Genomic DNA, 23339 nt, shown 5'->3' on the forward strand with positions numbered 1-23339 from the left:
CTTTTTATTCAGTCACAAATCCACCACAACCTAAACAAGGAAAGCTTTTCTTGTATTGAAATATTCTTGGTGCATTGATATTTCTGGTATATAGCTTAATACCAGTGTTGTGATTATAATTTTTTAAATCTATACTTATATTATAAAGCTGAAGAGTTTGTTTGTTTGAACTTGGTTACATACCTACACCGAAATAATTTTTCCGATCTGACCAGATTTGAAAAATACTTTCGGTGTTAGATAGCCCATTTACCGAGGAAGGCTATAGGCTATATTATATCATCTCGCTAAGACCAACAGGAGTGGAGCACTGCTGGTTGCTTATAAAAGGTTATAACTGAAAATTTTGAATTCCCTAATTCCAGAATAGGGGTTAAAATAAAACAAAATGTAGACTTACATATTTATTAGAGATCTGAACAAAATAAGAAATTAAATTATATGTACAGTCTATGTTAAAATTAACTAAATTAGGTAGATGTAAGTTAATAGGTACACACTCGTAAGGTATGCGGTAATGTTTAACTTACTCTATGGCAGAGTATAATATTATGCGACGAATTAGTATAGCGAAATGCGTTACTTTAAAATAAAGGGAAAAAAAGAAAATAAATAAAATTGGATGCAAAAATCAGTCCATCCGTTGCTTAGATTGCTCTTTAAAATAAATAAAACAATTTCATCTCTATATAAATAAAAGTACGTAAAAATTGTACTTCATCTAATAAAAAGTTAAAAGCTATTCGCACGCGCAAAATAAAAAGTACGATATTTGCAACAACCCTTATTATTATAAAACCAGCAAAGCTGATATTTCACAGACTGCCAAAAATGGCTGAAAACAAAATAAAATCGACTCCATCAACATAATGAATATATATAAAACGTTACATCTTATTATTACTGAGTTGCTAAGGCACTCATTACTACATGTCTCTAAAGTTTTAAGCAAAAATTGTGTGTGGGGTTAACGAGAAAAAATAAAAAAAATAAATAAATGTAAACTGGATCACCAATGCATGCAAAACAAATAATTCAATTCCATGGTGGACTTAACCTAGGTGTATAATACGAATAAATGTTTGTCACATCTCTATGGCCGATGCTAAATGATAGTAATGTTAAGAGTAAGCTTGCTTGGTATTTATTTTGTTAGTTTGCGGCCACCGCTTCTGTCTTTTGATCAGAGTTTGCTGTCACATCTGCAACAATAAAAAAATACATGTTAAAAGGGCATACACAATTAATTCTGTTGTAATTACTAATTACCATTTACCGTTAGAATAACAACAAATACATCCATACATATTTTTAATATGTACTTGTGTAGTTGTATATATCCTAGGTCAATAATTTGGATTGTAAACTAATATGTATAATTCTATAATATCAACTAGAAATTAAACATGTTGCGCATCTAAACGGAATGTGCACACCACATTGAAAATGTTACAAAAAATTTATATATTCCACAAAATTTATAGAAAAGATAAAAATACTCTGCACTCATCACACAGTACATAACAAAGTTCGATGCTATCTTCAAACTTCACAACGGATTTTTGTGTTTTTTTAATTGATAGGAGTAGTTCCAGCGGAAAGTTAAATAGCATATATCCATACTAATATTATAAATGCGAAAGTAATTCTGTATGTCTGTCTGTTACTCAATCACGCCTAAACTACTTAACCAATTTGCATGAAATTTGGGATGGAGATATTTTGATACCCGAGAAAGGACATAGGCTACTTTTTATTGCGAAATATGTACCACGGGCGAAGCCTCGGCGGACCGCTAGTTATACAAAATACAAAATTTATGTAGACTATTTAGTTTATTTGTGAAGAATTATACAGTTGTATAAAAATATACACAAATACATTACCGTTAGTCTTGGTGGGCGAGTTCTGCTGCGAGCTCTTCTGCGACTCGCTGGTACTGCCCTCCGCTTCGCCCGTCTCGCCCGCTTCGCCCGCCTCGCCCGCTGACGACGTTGTCTGTGGGAAAATATATATTTTAAATACATATTAATTATATTATGGTAAAAGAAAGAAGTCATAAATGGGGGGTGAATAGGAGTGATGATACATACCGAAAATTAAAAAATCACAAAGACTATGGTCAAATTGACAACATGAACTTATTTGTGAATAAATTTCCTATATTGAACAACAAATGTTAATTATAATATGATTATTTTTGTTGCATTGTATATTATAAAATTTTGTATGATCGATTAATATATATTGCAATCTAAAAATAAACGACAAGATATTATAGGAGGAAGATATATATAGAATAGTAACTGACACACTTTTTACACTTTGTAAGATTAATAAATACTAAGTAAAATGTTGTAGTATATAAGTACATTTTATGGACATAAATATAAAACTTTTATGCATATCAATATTTGCTAAATGACAACTTACTCTATTTTTATTATTGGGTCTTGGCTGTGGAGCTTTCGGCTCTTTGGCTGGGTCGAAGTGACAGTCAAATATCTCAATCAGCTCCTTTATGTCCTCTTCTTTAGCCGATACCGACAATGCAGACAATTGTTTCTCTAAACCTGCAAATTTAAATATGTAAATAAACATCACAATATATTTTTATATATAGATGGTATTATCCGCGTTGTCTAGCGACCTGCTGCGTTTACATATAATTCATGTAGGGTAGCACTGATAGCCGCAAAAGCAACAAATAAAGATGCTATCAATTATATTTGATAACAGCATAGCATAGCAATGATCTGCTCTCCATGTTTTACGCGTCGACTATAACGTATCCAAATTGCGAAAGCATACTAATATCTATACATCTATACATATATAATAAAGTTGAAGAATTCTTCAGTTTGAACCCGCTTATCTCGAGAAGAGATCACTCCTGGTTTGATTTGAAAAATTCTTTTGGAGTTAGATAGCCCATTCATTGAGGAAGGCCTCATCTTGCTAAGACCAACAGGAGCGGTGCACTGCGGGTGAAACCACGGAGCACAGCTAGTCTTATATAAGAGCATCACCACACACTCGTTGACCTGCTCCTGTAAGTCATCATGCTGCCACAAAAGAGCGTCACCAGACACTTCCCATTGACATGCCACTTTTACATATTATAGCCTAAGCGGCAGTGGCACACACTCACCGGCCACCTGCTGCTCCTGCCAGGCGGCGCGCAGCTGCTCGTACAGCAGCCCCGCGTCGGCGAGCAGCCGCCGCAGCTGCGTGACGCGCTTGCGCTCGGGCCGCGCGAGCCGCAGCAGCGGCGCGAACACCGGCCGGAACGTGTTCTGTCTGGAAACGGCATTACAGACATGTATTATGCATGTCAATATATACTTATCACAAAATAAAAGGTCTATTTTGACAGTTCATGTTCTTAGTTATTTTTATTTATCTTTCGCAAAATTAAAGTACATATAAAATTGTAAAATTCGAAAATCGTTATTATTATTCAATGTCTATAATCTGTGACAGTTTCAACAAACACATACATTATTATATTATATTTATTGAAATAAGTTATTTACTGTAATGATTTTTGCTTTTTCCTCACCTTTCTAGAAGTTTCTTAAGATTATCTAAGGCCTCCAGCTCTGTGTGAATGGGTCTAGCCCAGGCGCGGGCAGTTTCAACCATGTCCTTGCTGGCAGCCGACCCTTCACCGCCACCTCCCACTTCTTGCTGCTCACCTAGACACAAATAGAAACGTTTATCATAACATCCCTTCATATATTTTATTACAATTTTACGACATGTTCGATTTATAATACACATAATATGCTTCATATTACTTATAAATGTAAAATATTAAATACTATAAGAGTTAAAAAATTTAGTCAACTTCTGTAAAAAATTTCACACTGTCCACAGATAATGTATCCGCGTCTAGCAACACTCGAGCTAGCACTCGCAACGACACATACTTAACCCGTCACTTACACATCTTGCTTACAAAATACCTTCTCAAAAGTACCATATAAATTGCCACTCAATTCATACAATGCACACTTACTCTGCGACAAATGCTCCACAATCCGATAGGCAGCTGTTGCCCTATCGAGTGCGCTGTCCACAGATAACGTATCCGCATCTAGCAACACTCGAGCTAGCACTCGCAACGATACCGACTTGACCGTCGACTTGCACTTCTCAGCGGCAAGCGCATAGCTGTCTGTGAAACCGGCCACTATGGACTTGAATCGGTCCAAGAGCTTATAGCTGTAACAAATATAATAACCATATAATGAACATTATTGATTGAAAACTACATATGTGCATTTACTATAAATTTATTAATTTACTATATGTGTGTAAAATACATATTAAAGATTACAAATTGATAATGTGACTATTTGACAAATTTTTATCCATATTTAACCACAAATGATCACAAAATGCATAACTGTAAGGTCCTACTTCCAAAGCTCCTCCTTTTTTAATATGAAGTCTGAATTTTATAATTCTATAGATACATATATATAAATAAGTATTCACATACTTATATAGTTAGATACATCTTTTCTATACATCCAGAAATAACTTAATACAATAATACCATTTATGTAAAATGTAAGTAATCATTTTAAAATATCTTACCGAGTAAGTGCTTCCAGAAGCATTGTAGGGCTAAGGCGTCTTGGCTCATGGTAAATTAAAATAATGCTACCATCTCCCTTCTCTTTCTCCAACCAGTCAAGAAAGTCTGTTAAGGCAGATATCTCCGACTTTGTCTTCAATATCTGTAAATAAATCAAATCTTTAGTAAAATATGTATAAAATATACCACATAAATGTGTTCATTTTTTATGTTTAGTTACTTTTTCCTGTTTATACAAATTTTTATTCTCTAGTTCGAAATAAAAAAAAAAAATTCATAACCAAAAAATATCTTTCGATTTTGTATTAGAATTATTTTTGTTATGTTTTGTAGATTTATTCCATACAATAAGAAAAGCTCATAAATTCTCACCTTATGTGTAACAGTATCCTTCAACATCCTATATCTACCAACAGTGACAACTCTAACGTTATGCCTCCGTCTCGCTCCCGGATTCAGATCCCCGTATGGCATTATATATTGCGAGTATGTTTGTTTTGGAGTATACGCTGCTATTTGACATATCTAAAATTAAAATTTTCAAGTAATTTCTAGAAAAAATCACTAAATACTAGATATAACACAAAAATAAATAAATTGTAATGGTAATATTTTTTACGACTCAAATCATTTTTAAAAATACAATTTAAAAATAATACTTAATAGACAGTATGATTTATTAGAGGGATTAAATTATTAAGATATAGATAGACTAGTGGTCCGCCCCGGCTTCGCCCGTGGTACATATTTCGCAATAAAATGAAGCCTATGGCCTTTCTCGGGTATCAAAATATCTCCATACCAAATTTCATGCAAATTGGTTCAGTACTTTAGGCGTGATTGAGTAACAGACAGACAGACAGAGTTACTTTTGCATTTATAATATTAGTATGGATACAATAGATATGTGTAGCTTCTGATATAAATAATAAACATTCAACAATAATAAACCATTGTTTTAAAACTAATCTGTTTCAGCAGTCGGCAAACAATTGCAAACTATAAGACCGCAAATTGTTATATAGTAAAAAAAATCCATTATCAGTGCCGCACCTCATCGATAAGCCTCCGGCCAGTCGTATCCATGTCCCATCCCACTAAAGAGTACTTGCCGGGCGGCAAGCCAGCTGGCTTCTCCGCCAGAGCAGGCAACACCTCAGTAGGTGCATCATTACCATTCACCTTTGCTTCCGAAACCATTGCCATGTACACTTAGTTAACTGTAATTATTATAAATAAAAAAATAAACAACTGTAGATTAAAAAAAAATAACCAAAAAGTATGATTACATTGAAATGAAAATTACAGATAAAACAAATAATATTTGAGGGTACTTTAAAATTAAGTAGAAGATTCTAGTAAATTCTATGAACACTTAAATATATAAACGTCTCATAGGTAAATATTTGTCTATTATATGACTAGAACTATAGTTTACACATATTATCATGAATCAAGTCTATTTATAAATAATGTTAGCAGTGAAAATGTCAGAAACAACTAGGTACATAATATTGATAAAATTTAAATATTTTGAAATGATATCTCCTATTAAATTTCAGTTTCTTATTAGATTAGAAATAACAACCTTAAAAACATTCACGCCGCTCTAAAACAAGCAGTCAAAAGCCAATCGATTGATGCTATCACTTTTTTTTAAACCTGACTCATATTGTCATAGTAACCAAAATAAATGGTCGTCTATCTCTGTACACTAAACTTATCTATTTTTAACATTCAATTAATCTGAATAACGAGAAAAATAAATAGAAAATAGGACACGTGGCTATCTTTTCTGAGGACATTTTGCCCCACCCCAATATGTCAAAATAAAACATAAATTACTTACTTTTTTGTTACGATGTTTCTGCAATAATAATAAGTTTATTATCTCAAAATATGAGATATATTGTTATTCTATAATAACAGCAAAATAGAAATATATTTAAAAAAATATCACAATCAACTTAGCACAGCACGTGTGCCGCAATCGGAAAAACGCAAGCAATTTAATAATAGTGCTGAACGTGATTCTATCCTTTTTGATACAGATAATTTTAATATTTTTATTTAAAATAATTAACCTGTATAGCATAAAAAGTAATCAATTATTCAATAAAATCTATATAATTTGTAGAATTTGGTTAAATATAAAAGATTTTTCTTAAATTTAACACGTATATTAAGTTAATTACGAGGCCTCATACTCATTTGACCACATAATGATTTATTAATTATGTAATTTATTTCCTGAAGTAGTAAATAAAATAAAAAATCGAGTATATGTACTTTATATTCAGATGAGTAAATTTAAAATTATATTCTAATTATTATACTGGAAGGATGATTTAATACAAATTACAGATTATCAAATACTTACTTGGATGTTGTTTTGCACGAATTGAAAACACCGTAGAAAACACTTTACCTACCAGATGACATAGCTGTCATTGAATTTTATTGAAATGACAGATGACATTTGACATTTGACAAATAGAGACGAACATTGTTTTGTACTACTGTGGTTTTGTATTGTGAATTCTGTACTTAATTAGTGATCAAATTTGTATTAAATAGGTACTCAATAAAATATTCGTTTTATTATAAATTTCTTCATGACAACTTGATTTAAAATGTCTGAAAATATAGAAGATTACCAAAATCAAATTATTTTAGCAAGAACAGAAATTAAAAATTTAAGGTAAGGGATGTATTAAACTGATAATTTTGTATGAAAAGTGGTTTTAATCATATTAATTCCATTTGAACTTTAATATTTGTGTTTTAGGCAACGTATTTCGGCTCTAAAACATGAGCACATAAAGGAAATTAAAGAAATTAAGGGGTTATTGAACGATCTTCGATGCGTTAAATGTGCCGAAAAAGGTAACATAGATTACAAATATTTATATAGGAAGTGTATAACTAATGCTGAATCTCTTTCATTTATAAAGATTAATTAATGTTGAATCTCTTTCATTTGATTCAATAAAACAGTGTGTAAAAGTTTTATTTATGTTTGCGGTGTGCATTTAATCCTAATATTATTAGAAATGCGAAAGATACTTTGTCTGTCTGTCTTTTTCACGCTTCAATCATTGAACCGATTTGTTGAAATTGTTTTATTTCTGGAATATCATGGTTTTTCTATGACTATGCAACCTTATCATATAAATATTCTTGTCATTAGAAGGCAGTGTGAGACAAACTATGGCAAATAAAAGTAATACAAGTAATATATTAACTAACTATGTATATTTAAAAAAATTCTAGCTACACAGTACAATCCCAGGCAAGAATCAGATAATGTAATTGCACCTGTCTCAGACAATATAACATACAGTCCTATTGGATTCATTGAAACAACATTTGAGAATAAAAGAGCTGTACCGAGACAGCCTTCAATACTATCACAGGCGAAAGGTGTGGTTGTTATCAATACAAACACATTTAATAATCCGGAACATGCATTAAGTGGATTGGAAGAGTTCTCTCATATGTGGTATGTTCATTTGAAATATTAAAATGGATAAAGATTTTTTCATTAGTAATTTGAATCTTTAATAAATAGTAAGGATCACTGCAGTAAGCAATCTCTGTCAAAAGGTAATGTTGCAAATTATAAAAATACTTATGTTTCAACCCTCCTTAATAAATGTATACCTACATAATTGACTCTTTTGTTAGATTATTATTATAAAGAATAGAAAAAAATACTATGTGTACTAGTGTACACACATAAGAAGTTAAACTTCTTTATGACCTTATTTTTCAAAAAATAATTTACTATATACAACTTTACAGAGATACATCGAATCACGCGTGGTAGGGATAAGAAAAAGATGACGTGTAACGGAAAAATGTCACCGTAACGAAAAAATGTTACATTAAATTTTTTTCCAACCCTGATAAAGAAGTTTCACTTCAAAAATGTGTATTTATTTGTTATGGTTAATCATCCACTATAGTTAAATCACCATTTTAATGTGAAAATTTATTCAGCATTGTCATTAATTCGAATTTTTTCAGGATAATATTCCACTTTCACTCAACCGCAAGTAATAATGTACCAGCAAAGGTGGCTCCGCCGCGTCTTGCAGGTGAAAGAAGGGGTGTATTCTCAACAAGATCACCGCATAGACCATGTCCGATTGGCTTGTCGTTGGTCAAAATACATAGTGTGGAAGGTGAGATTTTAAGTAAATGATTTTTTTTTTAATATAAATATGTGTTGCTCATACTTTAATGTTTAATTAAAATAAAATATCTAAACTCGCTGTGCCCCGCGGTTTTACCCGCATTGCTCCATTCCTGTTGGTCTTAGGGTGATGATATATAGCCTGTAACCAGCGCGTTCAAACAAACTCTTCAACTTTATAATATTAGTATAGATTTAGTAGTCCTTTGTTGATTTGAACTTAATTTGCTCTCTATGAACATGATATTATGATGAATCCAGTTAAGAATGCAGGAAAATACCTTCAGCCAACCAAGTTTCTAACTTTAATATTTTATGTGCAATGTCATCATTACTTGAATGCAAATTAATACAAATAAGAAAATTAGGTCTAAAATAATTATTTACTGCCCTTTTCTTTGTAATATTATGACACAAGAAGTCACAGACATATATTTTTAATTTACAGGTAATAAAATTTACTTCAACGGCGTTGATATGATAAACGGTACCCCAGTTCTGGATATAAAGCCTTACATACCTCAGTATGATTATCCAATGCAATCTTTCGAGCCAGTACTAGACAGGCCACTAACAGAGGGTATAAGTGATACATTGACTCTGGATAATTTGCAAATAGACGACGCTCAGGATTCAATAAGGTTGGTAATTCTATAACTAGTATAGACTATAGAAATAAAAAACAACTGCTTTTGATATTTTTTTATTCTTCTGTATAATATAGAAGTCTTATTAAATACTAAAAGATATGAAAATACTGTAAATATATAAATGCTTTATATTATATTGCTAGTTACAAGTTCATAATATATTCTCTTCGATCACTAATAACAACTGGATATACAATCAGCAACAATAATTCTAACATTTGTTCGAAAAGGTAAATTTTTTCGTATGTATAGTAAACACTGAACAGCTAATAAAATATGTTTGCTTTTAGAATGTTTCGTGACTAAAATTTAGACAAACACATTTGAGTATAGATTGAAATTCGTATTTGTATATAATTGTTTATCCAGTTGTTTATAACCATATTTTCGTGTCGTAATATAATCCCAATAAATTCTTTAAATGTTAACATAAATATATTGATTATTCTAATTCAATATTCTACTGTCCCACAATATACAGATATAAATTGTAATTATCATGCACAATGGACATACATTACATAATACTATAACTAAAACACAACATAAATTTCTCTTTTAGCCTAAGTCCACGATTGATAAATCCAATTGGAATTGACACTAGTCCTTTATCCGACTCGCCATATGATGATGAAATTCCTTCACCAATAAATCAAGATATCACACCCAGTTTATCACAAGAGTCACCTATAAATATAGATGCTGTTGATGGTAGTAGTAGATCGCCAGTACGGAGAGTTGATTCAGAGCGTGGAGCTCCAGACGGACAAGAAAGATTTACCCCTCCACAAAGAAATGTCATTAACCTCAATGATGGTATAAGAGTTCCAAATTGGATAACAAATCCACCGTCACAGTCATATGACGTGAGATTCACTGATGATGCACTTGAGAGACTAAACAGTCTTATTGGAGATAGAGCAGACATATTCAAAACAAATATTGAGAGACTGCTCTCTGATGATCCAAGATCTTTGTACGTGAGAACACGGTACCCTGATCATGAATACAGTTGTGTATTAGAAGATTTATCCATAAGTTGTATTTTTGACGCAAATTCGTCTATTTGTACTATAGTTGCAGTAAGGAATGCTGATGATTTATAATGTGTATGCTGCCTTAATTTATTTTGCTAATTAAATGCGTCGTTGGTCACAAATATGTCTTATTGGTCTATTGCTTACTTTTTATAAAATATCACACCTGAACTAAAACTTTCAGCGTTTGGCGCGATGATTTCAATGTATCGAAACTTTAAACCGGCCAACGATATAATTTTGGGTGAGTTGTCCTGGTCCAATTTACAAATATCAGATGCTGGTGTCCATTCGATGTTATCTTTTGAGCACCTGTATTTTATTTCTGAAAGAGAACAAGTGCCATCTTTACTTTCTATAAATTCTACACGGTCGACATCGTACACCTGACCTAAATCAAAATTCCGTGACAAAGTTTTTCCGCTAAATATGCTACGAATCATATTTATATTTTCATCATCAAGTGTATTGTTTTCCGAGTCCTGATTAGACTGGCAAGACATTTCTTCTACTCCTGTTATAATATCTTTAAATAGAGAATCAATTGTTATCCCTTCAACAATTGGACTCCATTCTGACACCACGTTTTTATTAACAGCTCGTATTCTAAATGTATGCTTACTGTTAATAGCAAGATTATCGAATGCAAATTTATCCCCAATAATATAAGTAAAAATAACTCCGTCTTTTTCAATTTCATAATACTCAGCGTAATTTACCGAAGTCCATTTCATTTCAATGCAACATAATGATGTTCCTTCTTCATCAACTCGAAAATCTTGCGGTATTTTTAAATCTCTATTGATATTTTCTTTCTGTCCAAATACTGTAGCTTCGTTTGTGTAATTGCTTATTTTTATATTTATTTCATTGTGAGTCACGTCCAGTTTTTTTATTTTAATCAATAAACATTCTTGAAGAACATCTTTACTGAAATCATTCATATAAGGATTTATAACAAAATCTTTTTTTAAATAATAACAATTATTATTTTTCTCAAATTCTTCATCAGTTTCCACTTTAGCTAAGTTAATACCTTCTCCATTTATAGCAGTTTTTATATGACCAATATTATTGCAAGCCATTATTTGTAATATTGTAGTTCTTTCTTTCGTCATGTTTGTGTATGAACCATTCGTTTTGTTTATCGTAATTGATAAGCTGCCATTTGTATTTAGTTTAGGTCCAGAAACACTAACGTTTGTGAAAGCATTTTCGCCATCTAAGTATTTTGAAGATACTCCATCATCTTCGTAAATAGTAAATTTGCTTTCACCATTTGGATAAATAGTAATTATTCTAAGGTCTCTTTGGATTTCTTGGGGATTATTATTCGGCTTGGTCATTGGTATTATTGATCCATCTTTAATGAAAACAGGGATTTTCCAAAGGGGCGTAATAATGTTATTGTAAATTTTGCCGCCTTGAAACCTTTGTCCAGTAAAAAAGTCTATCCATACTTGGTCTTTGTTTGGAAGGAATATACCGTTACGGATAGAACACGTATCTTTACAATTGTCATTAAAAATTGGAGCTACTAATATGTTTGGCCCCCACATAAATTGATACATTGATTCGTTTGTATATGACGTCCTTTCATCCGGAAATTCTAGAAACATAGCTCTGACCATCGGTAATCCATTGATCGCCTCATATCCCAAAGTGTAATTATAAGGCAAAAGCATTGACTTCAATTTTAAGTATGCTCTATTTATACATGTCGCTTCTTCATCGAAAATAAATGGTGTTTTTGGTTTATTACCCCAGCCATCCATATTTAATTGTAATGGTGTGAAGGCTTTCCATTGGTAATCACGTATGTTTATTTCCTTGACACCTCCTGCATAAATACCATCCATATCTGAACCAATTATTGGCATTCCGGATAAACCCGATCCTATATAAGTAGGTATATGAAATCTTATATACTCCCACTCCCCTCCACGCTGATCTCCACTCCATATACCAGAAAGTCTTTGAGTTCCAGCCCAGCCGTCTACCATAATGATCATTGGTCTTGCAGTTTCTTTTGCATTATTTACAAATATATCATGAGCGTGTTCAACAGCGGATAAAGCAAATGAATATCCATCTCCAATCCACGCCACGTCACATTTAAGAGCAACTACTTCAGCTACGCTGACTTCTTTACCCAAATCTCTTTCTCCTTTCTTGGGATGTAATGGATCAGCAGGTTCTAAATTAGACTCCGTCCACAATGCAACTTTGACACCGTTTTCAAGAGAATATTTAGAAAATTCCTTTAAATTTTCAATATCGCCCTCCAAAGAATCAGTTTGTCCGTATCCCGAACCATAACCATCGTTAGGAATGAACCATCCTAAAGGCATGTCATGTCTTTTATACCTATCTATCATTGCACGAGCAGAGAATTGATAATTATTCTTTTCGCCATTCAATGATTCTAAAATACCTACTTTGCCATCCATATCGTTTGGTTTAAATTTTTTATAATACTTTCCATCTTCAAATAAAATAGCACCACGAACATTGCAGTCCACCGGTACCCAGTAATCACGGTTAAACGTATTTAAATGTGCTTCATAATAAGCGTATTCGGGCATGAGTAGAGGATTGCCAGTTAATTCATAATAATCTCTTAAAATATTACGAGGATTAGAATTTATAAAATAATATGCATCGTAATCTTCACCTTTATGTGAAGTTGTTATTACCTCATTTGAATTATCCTGAAAGTCATATTTGCCTGGCTGCCAAGTATTTCTAAGTATACCGTAACCATACGTCGACCAATAGAAAGGACAAGGGGAGGTTACACCACCATCAACCCAATTATTAGTGTTGGCAATATCGATTACATTTCCTTTGTGGGTGAATCTTCCATTTTGCATTCCACCGCCAAAAAAATACTCATCAGCCCGTTGATATGTCGTTTGTTTGCTTATGTTATTTACATACGATAAGGGACAGTATTCAATCAATACGTCTCTATTAGTTCTCAGATCATGTATTTTCATTGTTCCCGTTATCTTATCAAAAATTATATTCATTTCCTTTGTTTCTACGATATATTTGGTTACAGTATCATGCAACGTCGATTGTTTGAAAGCTTCAACACCATAGCTGCTTTCTTCTTTGTGTATAATTTTTGCGTTATCCCCGGGATTCATTGGTTTTGGATACTCCAAAAATTCTCCTGAAGGTGACATGTAATATCGGAAAACGTGATCGTTAAGAATGGAGAGTCTAGACATTTCTCCAGCTCTGAATTTAATGAAGTAATAATGTTCTTGTTTCTCCATAAAATCAATGTTTCCCAAAGTTTTACTGTTAAGGTTATCTGAATATGTATCGCCCATTTTGTATATTAATAGTGTACCTGAAAAAAAAAATGTCTATATAATGCTCATCACGAAATTTCGAAGATCGATATAGGTAAGTATATAGATGTAATAATTCTACAAATTAGCTTGTTAGTAGTTAGTACTAAGTAGATATCCACAGAACGAATTGTGCAAAATGTCTTAATTTTTTGTGAAACAAATTTGTAATTTGGCAGAATTCTAACAAATACCCGCGGCCCCCTCATTAAAGCGGCTCGACGGAACACAGTGGGGTTTTAGTCGGTAAGAATCCGACATAACCCACGGCACCTTCCCCGGGGGCCGTGGGTATCTTTGGAAGATTTCCCCACTATAAAAAAAAGGGATTTTTTTAATAGTTAATATATGGAGTTAAGAAGGTAGGTACTTTGCAACAAGACGGGACTAACGGGCAACTGCAACAGCTTCTTTGGACAAAGTGGCGGGCAACAGTATTATACACGTATTTCTAGTACAAATTAGTGCTCGAAAAAGTGATTCCTTATTAGAAACACATGTGGAAAAAACGCATTGCATAAATTATCTTGTTAGAGGAAAACGCTGTTATTATTTTAAAAGAAACCTGTTCGCACAAAAATATGCCAACGGGGAAATTGCTTAAAAACACCGAAACGTTTGAGATCCAGTTTTATTGTTTATTAAAATTAAAAAATCATAAGGCGCCTTTGAATTCGTTATTAGTTATTGTATACCCTAATACGGTGAGATAAGATCTACAATAGTTTGAAAATTTTGTTGTAAGCTCATAATAAATAATAACATAGTAATAATTAAAATGTATTTTTAATCGTTTTTTTTTTTTTTTTTTGTAAGGTGTTTCTCAATGTTAGCCAGAAGGGCTTCTACATTTTAACGCAGACGCGGCCGCGGGGGTGAACTGAAGGTTCACCCTGGTAGCGACATGCACAAGGGCGTCCCCCCTTGACGGGGACCACGAACCTCGGCTTGAGCTGTCGCTTGAGTGGAGGAGGCCAGAAGGGCCCTAATCGGACGGGTTTTAATTGTAAAACACGCGAATGACTGGACCAATTTGGCTATTATTTAACGTTTTTGTTAAGACACAATGAAGGTTCTCGAGGAGAAAAAGAACAAAAAAGGGATAATAGGGCAGAACTACTTCTTTTGGGGGTTGGATTATAAATAAAGTACTAAAGATGGGATGCAATAATTAAAAGATGTAACTATTAATAAAAGATGTAACTATTAATTATTAATAATAAGTGCGTTTATGCGGGTAAATTTTTGACACAGCTCCTTTTATTTTTAAACTAGAAATCTCACAGTGTCGATGTAGAGTGTTTGAGTCGCACACAAAAAAGTTTAGATAATTTGAAAAAATATAGAAGATTTGATTGAGTTAACAATAGGGCTCTATATTACGCAGGAAAAAATGTAGGCAATATAACTATATTTTTCAAATACGAAAAAAATATTTTCCTTTTTTAATATTTTTATTCGGTAGGTAAGTAATTAAGTAGGTATTCAACCCGTTACCGCAGTCCATAATATAGGGATGATTTAGCTTTCTAATGTAGAAATAATTTTTCAAATCGAAAAGGAAGTTATAAGAGTTAATTAAATCGTAACAAACAAACCAAAAATCTTCTGTACCTAATATTGAACACAAATATAATTCAATGTGTATGATAACATTTTGTGTTGAATACTAGGTAGACCTAATTTATGTACAAATCTAATATTAATTTTTGCAAAACAATAGAATAACTGTTTACACAAATGTTCATGTAAAAAAGAAGATAAATTTGATTCTTATTATTATGCTTAATAAAATAGTTCACGTATCATAAAAGTACTTACGTGTATCCTAAGCGTGTATCAGATAAAACGCAGCAGTAAATAAAACATATAATATTGTTGTCGCAATAAAACAAATATTCGATAATTAATGAAAGCTCTATTCGAATTGAACCGCGTTTCTTAACGTCCGCGTCAGATACAGAACGCCGCGCCGCGTAGAAAATAATGCAGAAATAAATACCCAGCTATGCTATTTATTGTGACTTATCGCTCTGAGCTTATCGCCAAGGCATTGCTGTCGTTGGTTGTCATTTTCTCTATGTATATCTTAATGTTTGCTTGCTTTTTGCTTGTATATAGATATTAATTATTTCGTTGTTATTACTATAACCAACCAATATTATTATCAAATTTGTCCTGCTTTAATGTTCTTTGTTCATTTGTTCACACGAAATGTGAACGACACAAAATGTACACGTCAAGACATACCTAAATAAATATGGAACTGATTTAATCGTTCCAGTTTAGAATTATTCTTGAATTATTAGATAAATTTGTGCATAGTGTCTACAGTGTTCGTGCTATTTCTTAGGCCGCGTTTCCACCTGCAAGAAAACTTCCGCGAGAAATGTCCGACAGTCTGTCTGACAGCAACTTGCAAGTCTACTTGCAGGTAGAAACGCGGAATTAGACTTGCAAGTTGCTGTCGGAGATTTTTTCGCGGAAGTTTTCTTGCAGGTGGACAGGCGGCCTTATACCGCATTTACACATTAGTATAATTTTGAGTGCAACTGCAGAACTGAATAACGAACAGACGTATATTTAACCTCGCTTATAAATTAATTCGCCTTGCTATTTGCACAAATGTGTAAATTTTGTAAACTCTGCATTACTTTAAATAAATAAATAAACGCATTGTATTTGGGCTTAAAATATTGATTCCATTATAGGTGTTAGATTAATATTTAATATGTACGTATACAACTAATGATTGATTGATTATAATTTTCTTTTACCTAAACGATATATCTAGTGATAAATCATTGTAATTATCAAACATTCAATAACAGCAATGAAATATTATTATAAATAAAATTTTATTTTTATATAAAATAACCACATATATTATTTTAATATAGCAACCCTATCATTACAGTTTGGTTTGCTGATTGCTTGTCATTAAAAAATATCAATTTTGATTACTCACGAAGTGTTGTATCAAAATTTGTTGATAATTCTGTAAAAGTTTAACTTTCTATACAATAAATAAAGGTAAGTACATAAGTAAATTAATATATTCCATTTTTCAGTAATTCGGACTATCCATAACCTGAAATAACATACTTCTTTTATTTTGTTTGCAGATGTTTTTAACACGCTCAGAATACGATCGAGGGGTGAATACCTTCAGCCCTGAAGGTAGACTTTTCCAGGTGGAATATGCTATAGAAGCGATTAAGCTAGGTTCAACTGCTATCGGTATTTGCACTTCTGAAGGTGTTGTGTTGGCCGTCGAAAAAAGGATTACTTCACCACTTATGGAGCCAACAACCATTGAAAAGATTGTTGAAGTAGATCGGCACATCGCCTGTGCTGTGTCAGGATTGATGGCTGATTCAAGGTATGTTATTTATGCCAATTTAAAACACTTTTGTTATTGTCTTTGTCTCAAGCAAAAATTTTTGTAAAATATAAGATTTCATGTGTTTGTTTTGCGCTGTCCGCTGTTGTATAATATTTTCATGTCACTGTAAATTATACATATTTATGATAGGTACTGTATTCAAACAAAATTGCCACAATTTGAAGAAATTGAATTGATTTACTTATGATCCTATATATATTATGCATTTGATAAGTTATTGAAATACCAAACAAATTATATAAAACAATTGAAAACATCATTATTATCACATAGAGAAACACTGCTTTATCTTAACTGCTTATTTGCTATTCCCTGTTGATATACCATTTTTAATCCTCTCATTCTGTTATGTATCTGTCGTCGTCATCTGGTTGAATCTGCTATATTACTAAATTACTATTGAGTAATGTTACAATCCGCTAGATGGACATTGACTAATGCTTGTTAAGTCAACGTTTGGCCTAGTCATTCAATCAATGAGCAGATTCAACCTGATAACTGCGACATATCCATCATAACAATAATTCTATTTGCTACAGGACCCTCATTGAGCGTGCGCGTGTTGAATGTCAGAACCACTGGTTTGTGTACAATGAGCGGATGAGCGTCGAGTCCTGTGCGCAAGCCGTCTCTAACCTGGCTATACAGTTTGGTGACAGTGATGACGATAGTGGTACAGCTATGTCTCGGCCGTTTGGCGTGGCTGTTATGTTTGCTGGTTAGTTTTATTCCTTTACTAGTAACTTACTGTATACTCATGTTTTATTTGCATGGTCAAAGGAAATTACCATGAAATGAGAAGTTTGACTGTGGTAAAAAGTGGCCTATATCACTCTATCTAGATCTAATCTTAACTTTCTCAAGACACAAGAATGATATCATACTATAGCTACATTGATGCAATAGGAAGACATGCACTTTTGCATTTATAAAATTATATTCAGCATAAAAATGTTATTTATCTTTTGTAGATTGATACCTCAATACAGATAATATTGGAGAGGTGTTAGAATACCCACATTAGTGTAATCATATTCATTATGTGCCATACTATATGTTTTATCAGACAAACACATAAAGTATATTTTTGCATAAAATAGCCATAAACATAAAGGAATAAATAACATTCAAGTTCATATTTTAATGCAGAATTATTATTGTGAATAGTTAATATAAACGTAATTGTGTTTTCCAACAGTCAAATTCTACCTTGTTAATTTTTATGTTGAGTACAACTGACTTCTTACAACCTCAATACTCAAATATTTTCCTTACTATTGGTAATTTCTTTAATAATTCTAGTTCACATAACAAATTATATGTAATGTTGTAAAAATTACATTCATTATAATTTACAATATTCATATTATTGCAGGTATTGACGAGAAAGGCCCTCAACTCTTCCACATGGACCCGAGTGGTACATTTGTGCAATACGACGCTAAAGCAATCGGCTCGGGTAGTGAAGGAGCTCAACAGAGCTTGAAGGTAGAAATAATAAAATAGAATAAAATAAAAATAACTTTATTTCTAAATCATACAATTTGTACCATACAATCATACGTATTACGGAATAAGAGCTTAAAGGTAATCAATGAAATAATACTAGGTATAAATAAAATATTACAACAAACAAGATACAGAGATAAGGAAAAATATCATTTAATTATATAAAATATGCATATATTAAAAATATTGTGCAGGGTATACCAAAACGCGTCATAATACGAGTTTGAACGTCACATACATGCATATTTTATTAATTCTTTAGTATTTATGACTTTACATCCTCTCATACAACTATTAATTATCAAAGTTGACCATAATTAATTATCCAATTGTGCAGGATCTACTTTGAACGAAACGTAAAAAAGATTGTTTGTAGAAAGATCTTTTCAAATGTATTAAGTATTAACCAGCTATCACCCATCAAATTATGAATTTATATTTGGGAGTCTCGCTTGAAATGATGGGATGCTTTAAGGTCACCAAAACTTTTTCTCTGATATAGTCTTACAATAATCTCTACAAGAATGTGATTCTAGTTGTTTATAGTACGACAATGAAAGTTAAAAAAGTGCAGTACATAGGTAGGTTTTTCCTTAAGTTTTTCTGTAGTCATTCTAGTGACGTCTATTTTTAATTTTTATTATACTGACGCACATAAAATTAATGTATCTCTATTACAGTTTAATATGATTTTTCTTTTACTAGGAAAACTCTTTTCCTCACATCATGAAATGAATACTTATATGACTCTGTAAGTCTTAGTCTAAGATCCGGCTGCAGGATTAGTGCGTTCATCGGTTTTTTGCTGAAAACCGAATTTTTATGTATATTTATAATTAGGAGAATATATATCGACTAGGTTGCCAGTCAAAATTTGGCCGCAAGCATGTTTAATTAAAATTTTTCTAATCGATTTTTGGGAAAAAAATTCGTTCACATTTTTTTTTGAATAAAATGTAGTCTACATCACGGCAAATGATATAAAGATTCAAAAAAATCACGGTTGCCGCTTTTCACCTGGCCGCAACATCTTGGCAGCCTGGTGCAAACAGGTATGATTTCGATTCATTTTTACGTTCATAACGTACATTTATGAATCATATATCAAATTAATGCTAATTTTTTTCTATTTATTATCATATATGGTTGCCTAATTAAATCCGGCCGCAAATAAGGGTTGCCGGCTGTTAAAAATTATAAATATTTACGCCTATTAGTACACCGACGCATTATTTTTATGTATATTTATAATTAGGAGAATATATATCGACTAGGTTGCCAGTCAAAATGTGGCCGCAAGCATGTTTAATTAAAATTTTTCTAATCGATTTTTGGGAAAAAAATTCGTTCACATTTTTTTTTGAATAAAATGTAGTCTACATCACGGCAAATGATATAAAGATTCAAAAAAATCACGGTTGCCGCTTTTCACCTGGCCGCAACATCTTGGCAGCCTGGTGCAAACAGGTATGATTTCGATTCATTTTTACGTTCATAACGTACATTTATGAATCATATATCAAATTAAAGCTAATTTTTTTCTATTTATTATCATATATGGTTGCCTAATTAAATCCGGCCGCAAATAAGGGTTGCCGGCTGTTAAAGATGTTGAATATTTAAGGTTGAGTGAAAGAAAATATGTCGTCCTTTTCAAAATGACAAATTTAAAAAGTAATATTGATTTAATATAATTAACAGCCGATCCTCTCTTTTTCTAGTTGTTTCGCTGCCGCACGCGAATGCGTCGGTGTACTAATAGGCGTAAATATTTATAATTTTTAACAGCCGGCAACCCTTATTTGCGGCTGGATTTAATTAGGCAACCATATATGATAATAAATAGAAAAAAATTAGCATTAATTTGATATATGATTCATAAATGTACGTTATGAACGTAAAAATGAATCGAAATCATACCTGTTTGCACCAGGCTGCCAAGATGTTGCGGCCAGGTGAAAAGCGGCAACCGTGATTTTTTTGAATCTTTATATCATTTGCCGTGATGTAGACTACATTTTATTCAAAAAACAAGTGAACGAATTTTTTTCCCAAAAATCGATTAGAAAAATTTTAATTAAACATGCTTGCGGCCAAATTTTGACTGGCAACCTAGTCGATATATATTCTCCTAATTATAAATATACATAAAAAATCGGTTTTCAGCAAAAAACCGATGAACGCACTAATCCTGCAGCCGGATCTCGTACTATCTGTACAGTTTAAATCCTTTGCAGCATTGTTAAGAATAGTTTTTCTCTTTTATATTGCCTGATTTTCTCTTTTATATATTGTATTTATTGAAAAATTGTAAATGTACTAAAACGTACGATGTAATAAAAAAAAGCCATAAGGATGATTTTTCAAGATGTTCATGATGATGAATAGACAAAATATTAAAAAAAAAAAAAAAACATTTTGCACTCGTAACACCAACACATAAGCACTCTCTCATCTTCTGAAATCTTTTCTTCCAATTTAGAAATTAAAGAATTACAGATTTGAAACGCGATCTTTTCATCATATCTCGACGTTTCGAAAACTTTACAGCACAGCAGCAATACATAAAATGAAACAGAAGTAAAAACTAACTACATTAATAATTATAAAATTTCTCCCCACAGGAAATCTACCACAAGTCGATGACACTCAAAGAAGCTATAAAGTCAGCGCTTACGATTCTCAAACAGGTTATGGAAGAGAAACTATCGGAGAATAACGTAGAAGTTGTCACCATGACTCCAGATTCCATGTTCCATATGTTCTCGAGGGAACAACTCGCTGAGGTTATTAAGGACATCCCTTAAGTAGTTCGACGGTTGAGTTTATTTCTTACTAATAGTAATTTATATATTTTTTATGACAAGTTTAAGCTTTGATACAATATCAGTAATTTATTACACATAAAATAACAAGGTAAAGACGAAAAGAAAATTGGCACAAAAAATGTCAACTGAAGTTTTTGGCGGGAAAGTTATGGTTACATAAAATTGCGCTTTTCTAAAGTACAGCAATAACTGGTTCTATTTACTATGTACGATATGAATTATTATTTAGTATTGAAATAAACTCGACCGAAATTTAGAGTATTTAGTAATATTTTGAGTAAATTGTTTTTCATTGTAGATTAGTTAGTATCATATGGAAAAGACAAAGTTATGTCAATGGTAAGTGGTATTAAATTAATAGACAATTTGTTTGATTATAAATATTTTTATTTATGTGTATTCAAAAAAATCACAAATTTTGCTAAAACTTTTTTGGAAATTGATTTATAAAAAATATGTCACAGGCACTAAATTTACGTTATTAATATTATGTACTAATGAAAATATCGTGAAAAACTATTTAGTTAAGATATTACAATATGTGGGAGCTGGAGAATCTTAAAATAAGCAATCATGGTTTTTAATTAAAAAAAATATATACATAATTTTGTTTATTATTTCTATCTTTCTAAGATTATAATCTTATCTTAATATATATATAAATCTTGTGTTACAATGTTTGTCCTCAATGGACTCCCTAAACCACTTAACCGATTATAATAAAATTCGCACACCATGTGCAGTTCGATCCAACTTGAGAGATAGGATAGTTTAAATCTCAAATCGTTTTAGAGAAAGCGGGCGAAGCCGCGGGCGGTAAGCTAGTAGATCTATAAGAATAACTAACATATGATTGATTATAGTTTAAATAAACAAATTTACTCATATTATTTAATGTAGATAGTTATTCAGTAAAAAGTAGTTAAAGGTGAATACTACGGTGTTTTTAATTATGTAGTTGAATTTAGGGTACCTAAGATATTAGATTTGAAACAATGAGTATGTAAGTAATGAAAAGGTGAGTACAATAATTTTTATAAAAATATTAATCACTACATAGTATAAAACAAAGTCGCTTTCTCTGTCCCTATATCCCTTTGTATGCTTATCTTTAAAACTACGCAACGGATTTTGATGCGGTTTTTTTAATAGATAGAGTAATTCAAGAGGAAGGTTTTAGTATATAATTTATTAGGTATTAGACAAAGCGGGCGAAGCCGCGGACGGTAAGCTAGTAATATATATTCTTTGATCACACACACAGTTTTCGTTAACGTAAATACAAATTCAAGTAAATTTTTACCCTATTGCTCTAAAAATCTATTTGCATCGCAAATTTCGACCTTTGAACTTTGAAGTAAATATTTTTTAATAGTAGGTAATGCTTATTCTTTTTAATTTGTTAAATAAATCTTATACTGTGCAAATTTAGATGATCGCTGCGAACCCTGATCTTCAATGGAGTGAATCGAGTTCCAGGAATACATTGCAAGATTTCTCTAAACTACGGCTATCAAGACAAACTGTGTAATTTGGAATTTTGAAAATATTTTTATTTCTGAAAGAAGGTTTTATGTTTTGGTAAGTGTCGCAAAAGTGCCAGTATTGTTAAAATATGTAACTATTGATTTTAGCTCTGAGATATGAGTGGATTATATTATTATAAGAGGGATAATTTTTTAGTTTCTGTATGCCTTTTGAGAGTAATAAAAGTTGCTTGCATTGCATTCATTTACAATGTGT

The 23339-nt window shown here is 31.9% G+C and overlaps 4 protein-coding genes across 5 annotated transcripts; 2 read left to right on the top strand and 2 right to left on the bottom strand.

Annotated features, from left to right (window-relative positions):
- Window positions 1-391: 391 nt before the first annotated feature.
- On the bottom strand, window positions 392-6624 carry LOC123703246 (maternal protein exuperantia). 2 transcript variants are annotated; one of them, XM_045651186.1, is made up of 10 exons: window positions 6456-6624; window positions 5660-5826; window positions 4979-5131; window positions 4606-4748; window positions 4022-4227; window positions 3563-3698; window positions 3152-3300; window positions 2434-2573; window positions 1887-1998; window positions 392-1202 (listed from the first exon to the last, which is right to left on the bottom strand). In XM_045651186.1, exons 2-10 carry the CDS (start codon window positions 5810-5812, stop codon window positions 1153-1155), a joined length of 1242 nt encoding a protein of 413 aa, XP_045507142.1. In that variant the 5' UTR covers window positions 5813-5826; window positions 6456-6624; the 3' UTR covers window positions 392-1152. The 2 variants fall into 2 exon arrangements, with proteins under 2 accessions (XP_045507142.1, XP_045507143.1); XM_045651187.1 differs by lacking the exon at window positions 6456-6624 and adding an exon at window positions 6195-6378.
- Window positions 6625-7134: 510 nt separating this feature from the next.
- LOC123703074 (tRNA (adenine(37)-N6)-methyltransferase) lies at window positions 7135-10613 on the top strand. Its single transcript, XM_045650953.1, has 6 exons — window positions 7135-7307; window positions 7395-7492; window positions 7880-8108; window positions 8636-8793; window positions 9253-9445; window positions 10017-10613. Exons 1-6 carry the CDS (start codon window positions 7240-7242, stop codon window positions 10558-10560), a joined length of 1290 nt encoding a protein of 429 aa, XP_045506909.1. The 5' UTR covers window positions 7135-7239; the 3' UTR covers window positions 10561-10613.
- LOC123703073 (glucosidase 2 subunit alpha-like) lies at window positions 10612-15804 on the bottom strand. Its single transcript, XM_045650951.1, has 2 exons — window positions 15675-15804; window positions 10612-13852 (listed from the first exon to the last, which is right to left on the bottom strand). Exon 2 carries the CDS (start codon window positions 13830-13832, stop codon window positions 10635-10637), a length of 3198 nt encoding a protein of 1065 aa, XP_045506907.1. The 5' UTR covers window positions 13833-13852; window positions 15675-15804; the 3' UTR covers window positions 10612-10634.
- Window positions 15805-16740: 936 nt separating this feature from the next.
- On the top strand, window positions 16741-21993 carry LOC123703076 (proteasome subunit alpha type-5). Its single transcript, XM_045650955.1, has 5 exons — window positions 16741-16886; window positions 16979-17235; window positions 17799-17977; window positions 18635-18747; window positions 21393-21993. Exons 2-5 carry the CDS (start codon window positions 16979-16981, stop codon window positions 21573-21575), a joined length of 732 nt encoding a protein of 243 aa, XP_045506911.1. The 5' UTR covers window positions 16741-16886; the 3' UTR covers window positions 21576-21993.
- Window positions 21994-23339: the final 1346 nt, after the last annotated feature.

Source organism: Colias croceus, chromosome 25, assembly GCF_905220415.1.
Source record: "Colias croceus chromosome 25, ilColCroc2.1".
In the NCBI taxonomy this organism is placed as follows: domain Eukaryota; kingdom Metazoa; phylum Arthropoda; class Insecta; order Lepidoptera; family Pieridae; genus Colias; species Colias croceus.